General features: G+C 30.7%; 2 protein-coding genes across 3 annotated transcripts; both read right to left on the minus strand.

The window, feature by feature from the left end:
• Nucleotides 1–4,614: 4,614 nt before the first annotated feature.
• On the minus strand, nt 4,615–8,738 carry LOC107032522 (probable arabinosyltransferase ARAD1). The gene is made up of 2 exons (XM_015234124.2): nt 6,269–8,738; nt 4,615–5,355 (listed from the first exon to the last, which is right to left on the minus strand). The coding sequence occupies exons 1-2, from the start codon at nt 7,196–7,198 to the stop codon at nt 4,792–4,794; spliced, it is 1,494 nt and encodes a 497-aa protein (XP_015089610.1). The 5' UTR covers nt 7,199–8,738; the 3' UTR covers nt 4,615–4,791.
• Nucleotides 8,739–8,821: 83 nt separating this feature from the next.
• Nucleotides 8,822–12,385, minus strand: LOC107031820 (NADH--cytochrome b5 reductase 1). Of its 2 annotated transcripts, none has more exons than XM_015233297.2 (10): nt 12,186–12,385; nt 11,775–11,905; nt 10,992–11,133; nt 10,813–10,903; nt 10,644–10,721; nt 10,091–10,171; nt 9,873–9,962; nt 9,668–9,733; nt 9,229–9,315; nt 8,822–9,083 (listed from the first exon to the last, which is right to left on the minus strand). In XM_015233297.2, the coding sequence occupies exons 2-10, from the start codon at nt 11,881–11,883 to the stop codon at nt 8,991–8,993; spliced, it is 837 nt and encodes a 278-aa protein (XP_015088783.1). In that variant the 5' UTR covers nt 11,884–11,905; nt 12,186–12,385; the 3' UTR covers nt 8,822–8,990. The 2 variants fall into 2 exon arrangements, with proteins under 2 accessions (XP_015088783.1, XP_015088785.1); XM_015233299.2 differs by having other exon boundaries at nt 11,775–11,900; nt 12,186–12,336.
• Nucleotides 12,386–13,255: the final 870 nt, after the last annotated feature.

The following is a 13,255-nucleotide window of genomic DNA, read 5'->3' on the forward strand; positions in this document are numbered from 1 at the left end:
ATGATGTGACAGTTAATAAACACTAGAACAAATGACAGTGAAGAGAGACCATACTTCATTTGTCACTTTCTATTGGTTGGACAAACTCTTATGCTTCTTATCAAGTTTACGCACATCTCAACTAATTTATCAAACATAAATTATATTTTCTTCGTTTCAAAAAAATTGGAATAAATTGATTTAAAACGGAGTTTAAGAAAAAAGAAAGAAGACTTTTTAATCTTGTGGTTCTAATTTAAAGTTATATCAAATGTACCAAAATATCATTTAATCTTGTGGTCTTAAACATATCACGTGAAAAGTTAAAGTTAAAGTGTTGTCAAAAAAGGAAAAAGATCATTCTTTTTAAATAAGGTCATTCTTTTTTAAACGGAGGGAGCATATTCATTTCGTCTTAATTTGTTTGTTTGCTTAATTTTATAATCTTAAACTAAAAATGAAACGTTCTTTAGTCTTCTAGTTTAAATATAATACGTGAAAATTAGAATTAAAGAGTTCTTTTTTAAACGAACTAAAAAGAAAAATAACATAACTCATAGCATTTTCTATTAAATGTTTTTGTCTCTAGAATTTTTTTTAATTATTTTTAAGAGATGAACTAAATTCTAGGCAGCTGCACTTTGTAGAAGTAGTCAAATTTATATGTAGCATAAGAAATGAAATTAAAAAAATTGGTCCCAAAAGAAAAAAAAGTGTCTTGTGTTTGTACTTTTTTGGGGGTATTAATAAAAAATGTTTTCATATATTAGTACTTTTTTGGCATTTCAAGATCTAAGAGATTGCCAAGTCATTATAATAAAAAAATAAAATGGAAAAAAAAAAGAAAGATTCTAGCTTCAGACATTAATTAAGTTGGATATATTATCGTTCTTATTAAAAATAGATAGTTAATTATTATATTAGAAAATTAAAATATGATTTGAGTATATTTTCTTATTTAGATTCTAGCTTCAGACATTAATTAAGTTGGGTATATTATCGTTCTTATTAAAAATAGATAGTTAATTATCATTTTAGAAAATTAAAATACGATTTGAGTATATTTTCTTATTTTATTTATCTTAGTAATAAACAAACTAATTATATCTTTTTAGTAGTTGGAAATAACATAAAATAATTACTGATTTTAGCGATACTTTTTGTTTATTACCATTTATAGCAATGTTTTGTTAAATCTGTAATATGTACTAAAAGTGAATTATGTATGCAATATATATGAATTATAATTGTTTTTTGAAATATATCATGTTTGTTTGGTAAAAAATTGTCACATTGTATTATAAGTGTATTAAAATGTGTGATAAATGTATTATTCATCAATAAAATTTATATTATATGTGAATAATAAATTGTTCTTTGAAATATGTATTAAACTTGTATTATAAATGAATTAAAAGTGATCAGGTGAAATAAAAATATTATTGCTATAAATGGTAAATATTTTTTTAATATAGTATATTTAAGTAAGTTTCCCTTCACTTTATGAGTCAGGCCTGATGTGATTTTTCGGCCCATTTAGCTTTGTGGCCCACTTTCCTTTTTGGCACTTTCTATTTTCAGTCTTTTTCTTTTCTTCTTTTTGCATGTGTTCCTGATTTGTTTGTAAAGCAATTTGTAATTTTTTTTATTTATTATAAAAAAAAATTAAAAAGATGGAGTTGAATCACAAATCACAGGCTTTGTTTCCTTCACTTTCTTGAAGTCGGTCGCTAATCGATTACAAGTTGAGACTTACGTCTTGCGATTACAGTTAATCAAATTGCTTCTGCATTTCGACTATGAAGTCTCCTTCAAAGTTAATCCTAGGTCTTTCGTTGACTAGTAGGATGTTACACCGACAAGACCTAAACTTATAATTACTCTGTATATTTTTAATTTATATGACATAATTTGACAGGTGAAATTTTGTTAAAAATACTTATCTCATATCTTTTATATGTCTATATATATTCCATAATAATATACATCTTGCATTCATGTCATTTAATGAAAAAAATAATTTCACATGTCACAAAAGTTCACCATAATAGAAGTGTCCAATCAACCTTTTTTGGCCTTTCAATAGCCAATTATTAAGGTAAAGAAAAATTGAATTATTATTAGGTACTACTATCATTTATCAAAGACTATATTGCATATTCTTCATATATACTTTTATCCAACAAAACCTTTCATTTATTTTCCGATTGTGCGATATCTATATTAAATTTCAATTAATTCAAATTTGTGTCAAATAAAACTTTATTCAGCTAGTAACGTTTTCTATAACAAGTTTCATATTCAAACTCAAATTCAAAACTTTCAATTAAAAAAAAAGCAACATTATCCGTTATTTCATTTTTATCGATTTGAACCACCAAAGTACCAAGAAATGAGAAGGAAAGTGGAGAGACTTACAACTGTTCAAAAAATATTATATCGATAAATACAAGATACATGTCTTTCGATTATAAACTTTGTTACTTGATTATGAGTAATAGTATATATATATATATATATATATATATATATATATTTCTAAGTTAACTTGGCTGATATATAAAAGTATCTTTTATTTTCTTTAAAAATAAAATAAATAATTTTAATAATTGAACCAGAAAAAATAAATTTTATAAATAACATTTCGAAATCGTTATCCCATTCCCATTCAACTAACATTCCAAACCCTTCACAGGGGCGGATCCAATGTATGGTCTCATATCCATTTAATCTGATATTTTGATACGGAGCATAAATTTATATATAAAATTTATCAAAATACGAATTTATACTATAAAAAATATAATAAATTTTATGCTAAGAATTTTAAATATTAAATTCATAAAATTTAAATCTTAAATTCGTCTTTGCAATCTATCACTCGCCACTCTTAAACCGTCGCCTCTTTCCCTATCTCATCTCATAAATTTAAATAACGTGAATATTTTTGGGATAATATTTTTTGTCATTTCAAACGCACCGTAAAATTTAAACGAAAATTTTTTTTGGTCAAAAAATTTGATCAGAATTTTATCAAAATGATATTTTCTCTATGTTATTTCACCTTTTATAGTATTTTTGCCCTTTTAACTTTAGTACTACTCTCTCCGTTTGGAATTATTTGTCATGGTGTGCTTTTCGAGAGTCAATTTGATTAATTTTCAAAGTTAAATTAGATTACATTAATTCGATATTTAAAAAAAATAATTAGATATTCTAAAACTATATGAAAAGTACTATAGATTGCAATTTTTTGCGTATTAATATGATGAAAAAATACATCTTAAAATATTAGTTAAAATTTTTATAGTTTAACTCTAAAAAAAACTATAATAAATAATACCAAAACAAAAAAATACATTTTAATTAAAAAATAAAAAAAAATTATTTTAAAATAAAAAAATATTATAATTTTTAAAAATTTTTAATTAAATTCTGATTAAATTTTCTGGTCGTTTAACCATTCTCAAATGGACGGCAAAATCCACAAAATTCAATGTGAAAGTCATTTGATGAGACTCAAATATCAATGTTCTTGGAAATTGTTTTGCATTGCATCGAGAGAATAATCAATGTCAAGCCTTGTATATGTCGATATTAAAGAGAGTGAAAATAAAAAATGTGACAAATATTTTAAAGCGGAGAAAATATTTCTTTTAAAGTCTCAAGAAATTTGTAATCGTTATTTTTTTCGTTTATTTTAATATATTTATTAAAAAAATAATTATTAATATAAGTATTTTATCAAACTATTCCTATGAAATGATGTTTAATATTATGTCTTGAAAAATAATTTAGAAATTTAATGCCGAGGATAAATCATGAAAAAAAAATTTAATGTGTCAAAGGTGATTAGAAATGAAAATTTATTTAAGTAATAGTTACAAGTAAAAGTAAACGAAGAGAATAATTGACAATTATGCACTAAATAACTCAATCTTGCGCTATAATTTACAAGTCACACAAAAAATATAAATCATACTAAACACGCTCAATATGTTAAACTCGACTGAAAAGACGTTGACAAAGGAAATCAAATACCGAGATAAACGGAGGGAATATTTCATACCATATATATTAAAGAATTTACTTAATTAAACTTCCATTTTAGAATTTATATTCGATCTTTTAAGGTTCTTGACATTAAATTCATCGTAGTATTGAAATTGTGAGTTCAAAACTATTCAATTCAACAATATATTACTCCATCTGTTTAAAAAAGAATGACTCTATTTTTTTTAAAAAGAACGATTTCTTTTCTTTTTTGGCAACACTTTAACTTTTCACGTGACATGTTTAAGACCACATGATTAAATGGCATTTTGGTACATTTGACATAACTTTAATTTAGAATCACAAGATTAAAAAATCTTCTTTCTTTTCTTAAACTCCCTTCCAAGTCAAATTAGGTCATCCTTTTTGAAACGGAGAGAGTATTTTTTGTGATCATTAATGCAATGGCATAGGACACGAAAGATGGTCAATTAAACATCCTTCTCCAAAAGTTCACTATGTATATGTAGATAATCATATTGCACAAATATCTATATATAATTTAGAATTTTGAACATCTTTATTGAGAATCTTGATTTCGAAGTTCATATAGGAAATAAAAGTTAGATGAAAAAATGAATGAATGAACAAATGAATCAATGATCTCTTTAACTGATTCAACAATCATAGACTTAAAAATTACAACTTTCTTTTCTATGTTATATATAGTACTATATAGTATATGTAAACTATTGTTTGCAAAAACATTGGTTATGTTCCAAAACTGTGAAAAAATATCTCAAAATCCTACTGAATGGTTCAAGTTTCTTGCAAAATATTCTTTGGCAAGGGAAATGATTTTAGCCCTCCATCCTTAGAAACAGGTGATCGATAATATCTCGATGATTTATGTACCTTAAAATTGACAGTAGGAACCTTACGAGCGATAGCTTGCCAGACCATTTGAACAGCATCGTTGTCCTTGGAAGGATATCGATACTCAAAGAGATTTCCAATCTCTCTTAACCTTTCCCACATTCTAGTCCACTCTTGTTTCGTGATGCTCCTGATGAAGTTTATGAGGAAATTTGGTTTGATAGCATCTGATGTACGAACGAATATGCAGAACCCTGAATAGTCAAGAACATCTTCGTAGGGAAGCTCTATGTCGTCACTAATGATGACTGGTACACAGTGAGATGCAATAGCATCAAAGAGACGGTTTGATGAGGGAGTGTCACCTGCAATGTTGAGACAGAATTTGGAAGAGTGCATACCGTCTGTTGCTTGTTTTACTCCGCCTTTTAGTATACTTCCAAAGGAGAAATGAACGTCTTTCTCATCTTTAAGCATATAGAATAACTCTTGTCGAACAGATCCACCCTGAAGATTAAAAACACGTAAGACTTGGAAACAAGAAAATGAAAGAACTAGAAGCAGGAAATGTAAAAGAGTAACGAAATAGGGTACATTGTGATAATCTTGCTAAAGTTCAAAAGTCTAGTTCCTTCGAAATGAATTCAGTGTGTAATCATTGAAGATCACACACACTATGTATCACAATGTTATCTTGGCAATTGAAAGAATCAAAACTTCGCCTCATGCATCCACAATTTTACTCGAGAGGTGTGTCTGGTCTGCAATCGTGTTGCTTGTATCCTTCTCATTGACATTCTAAAGACCATGACGAAGGGGAAAAGAAAGGAGAACATAAGATCGAGCCTTTCGTGTGATATTTCAGTTTTGGAACTCGGAGCAGTAAATCCAAACAACTTGTATATTTTTCAAGTTACAAGAACCAAATAAACAGTTGCATGCTGCCACTTAAGTGATCATGCCTCCAAACTCATCGCGCAAAATACGCTATCAGTTTATGCAGTGTTAGACTCAAAATAATATACATGTAACACCAAATAACTGTAATCTGTCTAACCATTCTGCTTGTTTTGCCAAGTGATAGCTACGATTTCATCGTAATTTTTCACTATTCAACAAAATGGACATGGATTGGGAAGTACTACCTATTGTATTGTGCTAAACATATTGCCTTGTTCTGTTTCCTAACAAATTATTTTACTTCACATCATCCAATTTAGCACCCAATTCCTCCACCCCCCGTCGAAACAATAAATACACAACATAACACAGATGATATTACTTGAGCTTCAACAGCTTCCTATTAACAAACAAATGATATCGTGCACTAACACAAACATATAATCATAAATTCAGAAGCACATCTACAAGTAATTGTATTTCTTTCTTAATGGACGACTAGGTGAATAGAATGACTTACATCTTTTCGGTATATAGCTCCCTGGAAGTAGAGCAACGTTGGTCGACTATCAAAATTAGAAGTGTCATTCTCATAACTCCTGATTACATGCTTGTAAGGTGCAATAATATCTTTTTCAACGTTAGCTACCGTGGGAGGATACCTTCCGAAGTCTGAAAGTATGAACATTGCAGGCCACAACTTCATTCTTGCATCCAAAAGACTATTTGGATGGTGTGCAAGAATTATATGGTCTTTTCCCCCTGATCTTTTCCATTCCTCTTGTGCTGTCAAAAATGTAACCAATTTTTGCTGCAGCAAGGTGTTTGGACTTGTTTTCTTCTTTTGCTTAAGCTTTGAAAACCGATTATAGCAAACCGATGAAAAGAAAGGAACAAATATCACATCAGCTTCACTTGAATTATGCACTCTTATTGCACTAGCACTTCGACCAATCAAATTTTCATCAAATTCAGACAACAAAAGATCCAATGTTAACCAATACTCTATACTATGCTGCACGTTTAATCCGCCTGGATAAGTAGGAACCAGTTTCCTAATATCTGGCCAAACACGCTTTCCCTCAGACTTCCAGCCCAACAATTCAAAATGAAATTGCGGGGGCAAGTCATACATGAAAACTCTAAGGATTTGTTTACTAGGATTACACTTTAACACATTGTATTTTTCCAATGCTCCTTTGTTAGACACAGCTCGATTTGAATTCGAGACCTCATAATCACTTTGACTACTAGATTGTGAATAACCTTCTTCAGATAAAGCAAGAACCTTGGACTTAGGTAACACATTGAGGTAAAAAAAGTGACGACGTCCAGTTGATCGCATCACAAATAACAAAGATAACAAGAACAAGATTGAAGTTATTGAAAACATACTAAACAAGGATTTTCGACCGAAAAATCCCATCAAATATACATTCCTCTCTGCCATTGCAATTCTCTATATCAACAAATTAACAACAACTAACACATCCTATAAGCTACCATTGTTGCTCCAATACTCAAAATGGTGGACAAAACAATGCAAAAATGAAACCTTTAAACCAATCACATGATAATAACCAAAAACCATTTAACCATTCATCCTAAACAAAACTCAAAACCATAACTCCTACATTAGCTCACACCATAAAAATCATATCTTTATCCTTCCCCTCAGCATTTATCACACTATGGCTAATAAACAAATCCAAGACAAACTTGAAACAAACAAACACCCCTTTTCTCAAACCAATATCTAAATCCAAGACACACCCTTTTCTCAAAACCAAACAAGATTGGTAAAAAACAATGAAAAACCAAATCAAGAATGGATTTTTTTTTCTATACAGACTAGAAAACTTATCAATGGAGCTGAAACAACCCAAGAAATCACAACCCCAGATCAAGAAACTGAAAACCCAGATCAGAACCAACGTGAATTTGACTACAATATGAAGAAAAACAGAAAATGTCCATACAACAAGAGAGGAAAAAGGGTTAAAAAAATGGAAACAAAAAGACAAACAGGTGGAGGACAGAGCAGTTGCACCAAATACAAAAAAAAGGGTCAAATTTCTCTAAACCGTTCCAATTTCTTGTCTTTTGGTGTAAAAAGATTGAAACTTTTTTTCTCAAGACAGCGTAGAAATAGGTGAATTTGGAATCTCTGAAGAAGCGGGCTCATCAGTCTTTTTTGCTGACATAAGTTCAACAGACAGTCAGACATGCAATATAAGTTTGTACTATTAGTTTACATGTTTGTACCATGTGGTTTAGGGTATTTTTTAAATCCAAGCTTATGTTAATTAGTGGTTAAGAGTTAATTTAATTAGTAATTTAAACGGTTATTAATGTTATAGTTAATGTAAGGTTCATAGACAGATCTCAAAATATGGATCTCAAAAACTTGATACCTTAATTATTTTTCAAATATCTTAATTTGGTCTGTCCGTCTCAAATTATTTATCTCGCCTCAACATATTTTCAATTCAATTTATCATTGAAATTATCAGCGAATCGATTCATATACAGGTAGAGAAGATTGTTTTCGAAAAGTACGATGGATTCAATGGTCCTCCCACCTTCCTTGTGGTATATTGTATACCAAAATTAGGATTCATTATTCCAACCAACATCTAAAAATGTAACCTAACGATCAATGAAATTCAAAGTAGGTCTAGGATACGATCAATGAAATTCAAAGTAGGATCTCGGGTAGAGGTGTAGCGTGTACGCATACCTTACCTTAGCTTGAGAATAGAAAGGTTGTCTTTAAAAAGTATGACAAAATTAGGATTAAGTTGTCCTCACTTCTTGTGGTATATTTAATACCAAAATTAGGATTCATTATTCTAACCAACATCTAAAAATGTGACCTAACGATCAATGAAATTCAAGGTAGGGTTTAGGTTAGAGGCGTAGCGTGTATGCATACCTCATCCATACCTTGAGATATAGAGAGGTTGTTTCCGACAAAACCTCTCCGCGATAAACAACTCGAAAAAAAAAAAAGAAAAAAAAACTGCAATCAACTCAAGTGTTATGTTGATGTTAGTGCACTTTGAACCAAGAGCAGAAAAGCAAAGATGACATTTTTACTCAAGAATGAGATGTTATTCAAAATGAAAAGCAGGTTTATGAGTCTCTTCACTGAAAAATGACAATGTCATATGTCTTTCTCCAGACTATAATTCGCAATAATTTCAACGCGGGGATAAAAATGAAAACAAGAAAAAAACAAGTTAGAATTGGAATTGCATCTCCGGTGAGTATCCGAGGGCTTCAAGATGAGCAGCCATTGCCTTGTTCATCGGTGGTGGACCACATCTCAGTATCTGCACGGTTAACATGAAATCAGTCGAGATCTACTTTCCCTCGATATTTCATGAACTTTTAAGGTAATCTACCTATTTCTTCGACTACAAACTCGTGATGCTAGAATAGGTAGCTTTTAGCAAGTTTAAATCTGCAATGTAATACCTTAATGTCATCTGCCGGGGCAGGGCAATGAGCTTGGATCATTTCTTTGGAGACAAATCCCACACCACCACTCCATTCTTCCGGAGGCTACACATATATTAAGAGAACGATCTAATCATTTGATTCATTATGTAGGATGTAAAAGCGCGTTTACTTGCAAGAGAAATGCACCGTAACAAGGAGCAACTTGGAAAGATACTAAACAAGAAAGAAAATCATGATGTCCAAATGGAAAGAGAGGATAAAATTTGGTTGATAAATTCACGGTTAATGAGAATTGATTACGTCTATTCAGCATTCAAAAATGTTGTCAGCATCCTTCATAGTGAAACTAACTGGACACAACACGTTTAATATGCTACACTTGCCGTTAAATGTCTCCAAAAGTCTAGAATTTAGGTACCCGTTCTCAAACCAGAAATGAAGTTATAGAACTGACCTGATTCAAGACGTAATAAACTTTGAAACGGTCAGGATAGTTAGCAGTAAGGCCCTCCAACTCTTCCTGCAGGCCAATAAATACAAATTCAGGTGTGAACATTCTGTACACTCAAGCTAATATGCCTTTCCACAGAAACAAATGCTGCACCAAACATTAGCCAAAAGGCAAAAAATTGAATGACAAAAAAGAAATAAATATGTACCTTCAGAAGAATATCTTCAGAAGTAACATTAGCATATATCAGGTGCACCTTCGTCACGTCGTTGGGATTTTCAAGAATAGCTCTAGCAACCTGGATAGAAATAGAAAGAAGCATACTTGCATCAAACTCTGAAATATCTCGGTCCAGAAAAACCACTATCCAAAAAAAAAAAAAAAAGGAAAGACAAGTTATTTAAGTAAAGCAGAAAGAAAACAGACCTGGAACATCGGGGTAATGCCAGAGCCTCCTGCAAGCATTCCAAATGCTCTAACTTGACCAGGATGGTACTTAAAGCGCCCCTATTTATGAAAGGAAATTGATGTGTAAGACCTTAAGAGATAAAGCTTTTTAATGGAAGCATCAAGAATCCAATGCCATGAAATAAAGCAATGTCAGTCAGATTTCTCCTACGTCTAAAACTTAGATATGGAAGCAGAAAATTTATAATCCATAGAAAGTTGAAATCTGAAAAGAAATATGGTCAAGCCATATGCAGAACAGCAGAAGAATATTTCTTGGATGCACCACAAGTCACAAGATTCCTACTTTTTAATCAGTACCTAATCTTCTGTGCACTTTCTAAGTTACCGGATAGGCGGATATTAATTCAATGATTTAACAAACTCGGAATTGTTGAAGAAGGGAAACAAAGTAAAGAAACCAACAAAAAAAAGGTAAAGAAACAACAATACCCTTCTGAAAGGCAAAAAAGAGACTAGATGACCAATAATTATCACTGCAGAATTATCTCACAAGCAACAAAAAATCTACCTTGGGTCCCTTCACTTCCATGTAATCACCCTCGCGCATTTCCCGGAAATGATGTGACATCCTTCCTTGGGGATACATCTGTGCATTCACACAAAATACAAACCATCAAAATCACCAAAATGAGATAGGAAAAGGCAAGAGCAAAATCACCGCACTACTTAAATTTTACCTTTATAACTAACTCAAAGTATCCAATGTCAGAGTCCAAAGTAGTTGGTGTGTATGGTTTAACAACCTCTTCACCTTGACTATCTTTGCCCCTGATTGTTGAGCGTCAAGTAAGAAACCAAATGGTGAGAGCAAAAACAAAAAAACTACTGGCATGTGAGAATAGTTTAATCAACTAACCTGCAACTAATATGTTGTCCAATGGGTAGTCCCAACACAGAAGTGGGCGTCGGAAGTTCAAATCTGAATTTCGCCACATTATGGCTAAGTTGTGTACGCTTAACAAGCTTAAATGCCCTGAATTCTTCAGGGTTCAAACATACTGTTAAGATAACAAGATACTATCAGTCAGTATAACCGAGATTAAAGGCATAGAAAACAGAACTAAGCACAGTTTTTTTAGTGACTTGAGGAAATGAACTAAATCAGAACACATCGTGACATCTTAAACATAAGATAAAATCACACAGCACCCCTAGCTCTATAAGGTTCGAACGTTCAAACTTGATTATATAAATGAATAAGATTGAGACTGAATTGAAACACTAGAGGATTGGTGATTACACAAAAAATTATCAAGTTATGAACACCAGTATCCCAATTCCATGATTCTTAATGGGAGATGTAGCTTGTTACAGACAAAACATGCATGCCTGAAAGTTTCTAAACACACTTATATTGCTTGGATTCTCCAAAACCGCAGCCACACAGGTATCAAATCCTTAAAAAATGCATTACGTTTGAACAATCCAACACGAACCCTGTGGCATTTTGAAAAGTCCAAGCAACATAGATAACACCACACACACACACACACCAAGTCCACAACCATTTCCATGAAATGTTAGCTACACTACATTAATTTCAAAACAATCTACCTGTATCTCTTAAATAACAAACATACATAAGTACACTCAACAGTTTTTCTTATGCTGGAAATGGATAAACTAAGTAAAATCAAACCTTTGGACTTCTTGGAAGAGAAGTAAAAATAAGCTGTAGCACCAACAGCAACAGCTGCAACAGCAACCCCAATAATCAATTGAGCATCAGGTCTTTCCAAGAACTCCATTTCCCAAAAATAAAAATCTGATCTTTACACAAACAGTAGAAAAAAAACAAACACAAACTTCAGTTAGTTCTCTCCACAAAACAAAACATTTCAACCTTTGAATCTCAAATTCAGATAAAGATCCAAGATTCTTAAATCACTGAACTAAAAATCTGATCTTTAGCCAGATAAAAGCAAAAAACACAAAAGGGTGTCGCTTAACTACAATATTCCACATCAGTCACTACTCAAAATAACATCTCAAATTCCAAGAAAAGAACCCCATTTTGAGGAAAAGGGGGTTTAGCTGGTTGGATTCTTACCAGAAAAGATGAATCTTGATCAATGGAGGTTCTGTAATTGAAAAGAAAAAAAATATTAGAAATTATAATTAGGGTAGTGAAAAGTAGGTGAAGACAAGACGTGGGATTTTGGGTATCTATAGTTCTCACCTACCCACCCACCCCAATGGTGCAGCCCAACATTCAACTGTGGCACCTTGTTTTTGTCACCAAACCAGTTTTCACTCTTAAATTTTACACGATCGAGTCCTAAATACGAAATCGTCTTTAATATAGTGTTATATATTTTTAAAATAATTTAAAAGTTATTAAATTTAGTTAAAGTGTTAATACAAAAGCATTAAACTACCTTAACATAGAATGTTTTATTATTAATATAAAAATTAAATTAATCAATATTGAATATCAATAAAAAGAATTAGAAAAAAACTACATAAAATTAAATAGTTGTGCTCTTCATTAAAAATTAATTCCGAATATGACTCAAAATTGCTCTCTCTATTTAGTTTAACATTATTAGCCCAAATTGTGTCTACTTTTAGTTTTCGTATTGTGCTTTCGAAAGTTAATTTGATTAATTTTTAAAGTTAAATTAAATTATATTAATTTGATATTTTAAATAAAAAATTTAGATATTTAAGAACTATATGAAAAGTACTATAAATTGAATTTTTTAAATATGAATATGATGAAAAAATACATCATAAAATGTTAATCAATATTCTTATAGTTTGACTCTAAAAATAAAAATCATTAAAATTAAAGGTGGACGAAGAGAGTATATATTACATATTCAAATTGAATTAAGTTGGGTCACATTTTGGGTGGTAAATAAACCGTTTAGGCTGAATCGACACGAGTCTAGATATTGATGATATAAGATATGTAATAAATAATAATAAATTATTGTTTTCAAACTTATATATATATATATATATATATATAAGCCAAAATGTTCAATTTAACCCCTTGTGTTTATTATTTTCAAAAACTTATACAATTTGAAACCTATGTAATATTCAACCAATTCTATAATAACTATATATATATATATATATATATATATATATATATATATATATATGTGTGTG

Source organism: Solanum pennellii, chromosome 10, assembly GCF_001406875.1.
Source record: "Solanum pennellii chromosome 10, SPENNV200".
Lineage (NCBI taxonomy): Eukaryota > Viridiplantae > Streptophyta > Magnoliopsida > Solanales > Solanaceae > Solanum > Solanum pennellii.

Coding starts and splice junctions, on each gene's coding strand:
- LOC107032522 (XM_015234124.2), bottom strand. CDS start 7,198: ATGGCAGAGAGGAATGTATATTTGATGGGATTTTTCGGTCGAAAATCC. Junction 5,356..6,268: donor GAGCTATATACCGAAAAGAT/GTAAGTCATTCT, acceptor TTTAATCTTCAG/GGTGGATCTGTTCGACAAGA.
- LOC107031820 (XM_015233297.2), bottom strand. CDS start 11,883: ATGGAGTTCTTGGAAAGACCTGATGCTCAATTGATTATTGGGGTTGCT. Junction 10,172..10,643: donor TGGAAGTGAAGGGACCCAAG/GTAGATTTTTTG, acceptor TTTCATAAATAG/GGGCGCTTTAAGTACCATCC. Junction 9,084..9,228: donor CCCCGGCAGATGACATTAAG/GTATTACATTGC, acceptor TTAACCGTGCAG/ATACTGAGATGTGGTCCACC.